Raw genomic sequence first — 4,011 nt, 5'->3', positions numbered from 1 at the left:
TTCTCCTGTTTCCTTAAATTGAAGAAGTTCCTCCACTTTAGTTGTGAGAGCTTCAACCGTACCTCTCAGTTGGTCAAGTTTGCTGTTAACTGCAGAGAATTCATGACCAAAAGAAACGTCACTGTCATCTGAGTGATTGCTTGCACAGGATTCGCATGATGGGCATGGCCAGGTTTCACGCTTAGCAGTCGACATTTTTGAAAAGGCATTTTTCGTGATAGCCGAACAGCTCTTTGCAAAGTGGTAGCTAGTTTTGCAACGAGAACAAGTCAAACACTTTCCGTCCACGGGTTTGGAACAAGCAGAGCATGTAACAGGTATTTTTTCAGTCAGCGGCGAAAAAAATACAATATATCCAGTTACAGCAATTGGCAAATCAAACTCACCTGCCAAGAGCGAGAAGCAGGGTTAGACAAAGAAGCGGATTGCCGCTGACTGCCTTCGCCTAAAACTCCTCCCGCCATGACACTGCCGGTTACTCTCCTTTTTATCTCTTGTACGGCCGCGAGCCCCTGCTGCCTCTGGACACGCTGCTTCCCACTTCTACTGCTCCGCCGTCTGCATAAGCCCACGACGCCAATACTCGCGCTAACCACGCTCGCCAACTCGCACGCTCCCGGCTCCTCGCTTCCCAGACCTCTCAACAGGAATTCTACAACCGCCGTCACCGTATGGTCTCCTTCTCCTCTGGCTCCCTCGTCTTGCTTTGGTCGCCATCTCGCCGGTGGGGCTCTCTGAACAACTTCTGTCCCGCTACATCGGCCCGTACCGTGTCCTGCGCCAAGTCACCGCAGTCACCTACGAGATCGCTCCGGCCTTCCCCGGTGCCACGTCCTCTCAGCATCAGACCGATGTTGTGCACGTTTCTCGCCTCAAACCCTACGTCTTGCTGTCCCCCTCACTACCCTGATGAACACCGAGACGGTGCCTTTTCGACCGGGGGGCCATGCAACGGATAATCTCCGTGAAGAGGACGTAGAGGAAGTGTCCGGTGTGTGCGCGCTTGCCGCTCGGGGCTCGCTGTGATCTGTAGCCTGTGCTCCGGTCGTCCTTGTGCCGACATAGACTTCGGGCCACGTAACAGTATCAACACACCACAATAGCAGGAGCAGTTAATAATCAGCAATTATACTGAAAATCAGATTGGTCCCCTTGAAATCATTTGGACCGAAAACACACTACTGAGGATGCAATGAAGTCATTCATTTTTGCCCCTTTCTTCCTTCGAACATGATAGTTTGTTGCGAAGCGAGAGAAGGTAAGTAACGAGGAGGTCACTGAAAGAAGCGCGGCATAGAATGCACGACTTAGAGCATCGGCGTTCGCGTTCAACCTTCCCTTCTTATAGCGGACAACGAGATTGTGCTTCTGGAGGGTCATGCTCGACCTCAGCAAACGGCCGCTTTTAGACGACATGTTACTTAACCAGGTTAGAGGGCAATGGTCCGTTTCCACAACAAACTTAGAACCGGAGACATAACAAGCCAGCTTCTGAACTGCCCACACAAGGCAGACGCACTCTTTTTCAGAGGTGCTGTATGCCTCTTCCCTACAACTTAGTTTGCGACTCAAATACAAAATTGGTCGTTCATGACCACTAGCATCTTCTTGGCATATCACCGCTTCCATTCGCGATCACTCGCGTCGCATTGAATGATGAAACCTTTCGAAAAGTCTGGCGCCATTAGAACCGGCTTATGGCTGAAGGCTTGTTTCAACATTTGGAACGCATTTTCTTTCTTCAAGTCCCAAGTAACCTTAACGGGCTCCGATTTTCGAAACGCGTCTGTTAGCGAGCTGGGAAGGTCAGAGTATTCTCTCACATAGTGTTGGTAATATCCAGCTAAACCTAAAAGAGCCCTTATATCCGTCTTAGTGGTTGGCCGGGGATAGTTTACAATAGCGGCTACCTTGATGTCGGAAGGTCTACGCCGGCCGCGCCCCACCACATGGCCCAAATAAGTCACTTCACTGCAACCTAGGTGACATTTAGCTGGTTTCACAGTGAGGCCTGCCTCTTTCAACCTGCACAATACGACTCGCAAGTGCTCGAGATGTTCTTGCCAAGTGTCCGAAAAGATGGCAACATCGTTGAGGTATAGCAATGCGAACTCGCGCAAACCATGAAGCCCTCTGTCCATCAGGCTAGAGAAACAATACGGCGCGTTTTTAAGTCCGAAGCTCAGCATGAGTGGGCGGAAGGTTCCGAACGGGGAAACGAACGCGGTGCAACGACTAGCCCTCTTTCCTGGGATGGCGTTGCGCACACGAACAAACATACACAGGAAGAGGCAGAAGACAGAAAGAGCGCTCTTTCTGTCTTCTGCCTCTTCCTGTGTATGTTTGTTCGTGTGCGCAACGCCATCCCAAAAAAGCTATGCACCAACTCGCCCAGCAAGAAGTTCTTCTACAACGACTAGCCCGTTCCGTAAGGGGTACTTGCCAATAGCCTCGCACGATGTCTAGCGTAGATATATAATTTGACTTCGACACCGTCTCCACCCTTTCTTCTGGGTTCGGTATCGGATATATCTGATCTCGGGTGATCGCGTTCAGGCGCCGATAATCGACGCATGGCCTCGGATCCTTTCCTGGAACCTGGACAAGTATCAGGGGCGATGTGTAGTCGCTCTCATTTGGCACTATAACCCCCAAGTCACGCATGCGCTGAATATCCTCAGCCATGATTTTTTTCTGCACGGGTGAACAACGATACGGTTTACTACGGATCGGTTGCTCAGATGTTAACTCGATGTCGTGCTCTAAGACCGTGGTCTTTCCGGGACGGTTCGAAAAAACCTCCTTAAACTCGGAAACTATTCCCTTTAAATCCTCCTTTTGGGTGGTACTTAGACGCGCGTACAAAGTCAGCTGTTCCAACAGCTCTAAACCACAATCTTTCATGTCTACTGTCGTCAGGATTTCCGCCCCTTCCTCATCGGCAGCATTTTCGTCATGCTTACAATCCCGTGACGCTGAATGTAGGGCTTCATCAAGTTGCTGTGATAAATTTTGTTATGCCGTCTCCCTAATTTCACTTCGTATTTGGTATCGGAAAACTTCGATACAACCTTCGCGGGTCCTTTCCAGTGAACCTCGAGCTTGTTTTTCTTCGACGGACGCATTAACATCACTTGACTACCTACTTCGAAGGTGCGTTTTTTTGCTGACTTGTCGTAATATCCCTTTGACAAGATTTGCGCCGCCTTCATGTGGTTCTCTACAATATATTTTGTTTTCCCTGAGCCTCTGAAGAAGGTTGAGGACGTAGGAGACTACATTTGGGTCGTCATCACTGCTTCCCAAGACTCTCGCAGCATGCGCAGCGGAGTTCTAAGGCTTCGGCCATATATGAGCTCCGTGGGGCTAAAGCCTGTGCTCTCATGGGGAGCAGACCTCAAGGCGAACATAGCGGCGGGAATGCAGGCCTCCCAGACGCAGTGACGCTCAAATCACAGGTCTCTCAATATTCGCTTCAGCACCGAATGCATTCGCTCTACTGGGTTAGATTGCGAGTGATGGATGGAACTGTGCACCACTTTAATGCTGCATCTTTCCAAAAAGGTAGAAGTTAGGCAGCTGGTGAAGACGCTGCCATTGTCGCACTGGATCTCAGAAGGAAACCGGACGCGTTGCGAACATTGAGAGCAGAGCGTCCACCACCTGGGAAGAATTTAGCTCCTTAAGTGGTACCACCTCTGGGAACTTGGTCGCGATACACAGGGTGGTCAGAACATACCTACACCCGTTTGTGGATTCTGGCAGAGGACCTACAATATAAGTTACCAGTCGCCGAAAAGGTTCTGTTATGACCAGCACTAACTTCATCGGCGCCTTCCACTTGTCAGTGGATTTGCCCACTCTCTGGCAGGTTTCGCAAGAGCGCACGAATTGTTCGAGATCCTTCCAACAATACGGCCAATAAAACTCCTGAGCCAATCTACCATTGGTCTTTTTTAAGCCAAGATGCCCTGCCCACGCATTTTCGTGCGCGTGTTCCAGTAACTGACA

The 4,011-nt window shown here is 50.2% G+C and overlaps 1 protein-coding gene across 1 annotated transcript in view; it reads right to left on the bottom strand.

The window, feature by feature from the left end:
• Positions 1-3,728: 3,728 nt before the first annotated feature.
• The window catches only part of LOC149360257 (uncharacterized), a 2,233-nt gene continuing 1,950 nt past the window's right edge, over positions 3,729-4,011 (bottom strand). The window contains exon 2 of the mRNA XM_089567819.1: positions 3,729-3,770. Coding sequence (XP_089423945.1) covers positions 3,729-3,770 — 42 coding nt within the window. The remainder of the gene's footprint in view (positions 3,771-4,011) is intronic.

This window comes from Amblyomma mixtum, chromosome 2 (genome assembly GCF_055824585.1).
Source record: "Amblyomma mixtum isolate Tamu chromosome 2, ASM5582458v1, whole genome shotgun sequence".
Lineage (NCBI taxonomy): Eukaryota > Metazoa > Arthropoda > Arachnida > Ixodida > Ixodidae > Amblyomma > Amblyomma mixtum.
Note: the sequence above shows the minus strand (reverse complement) of the source record. Positions and strands in the feature narration are given on the sequence as shown.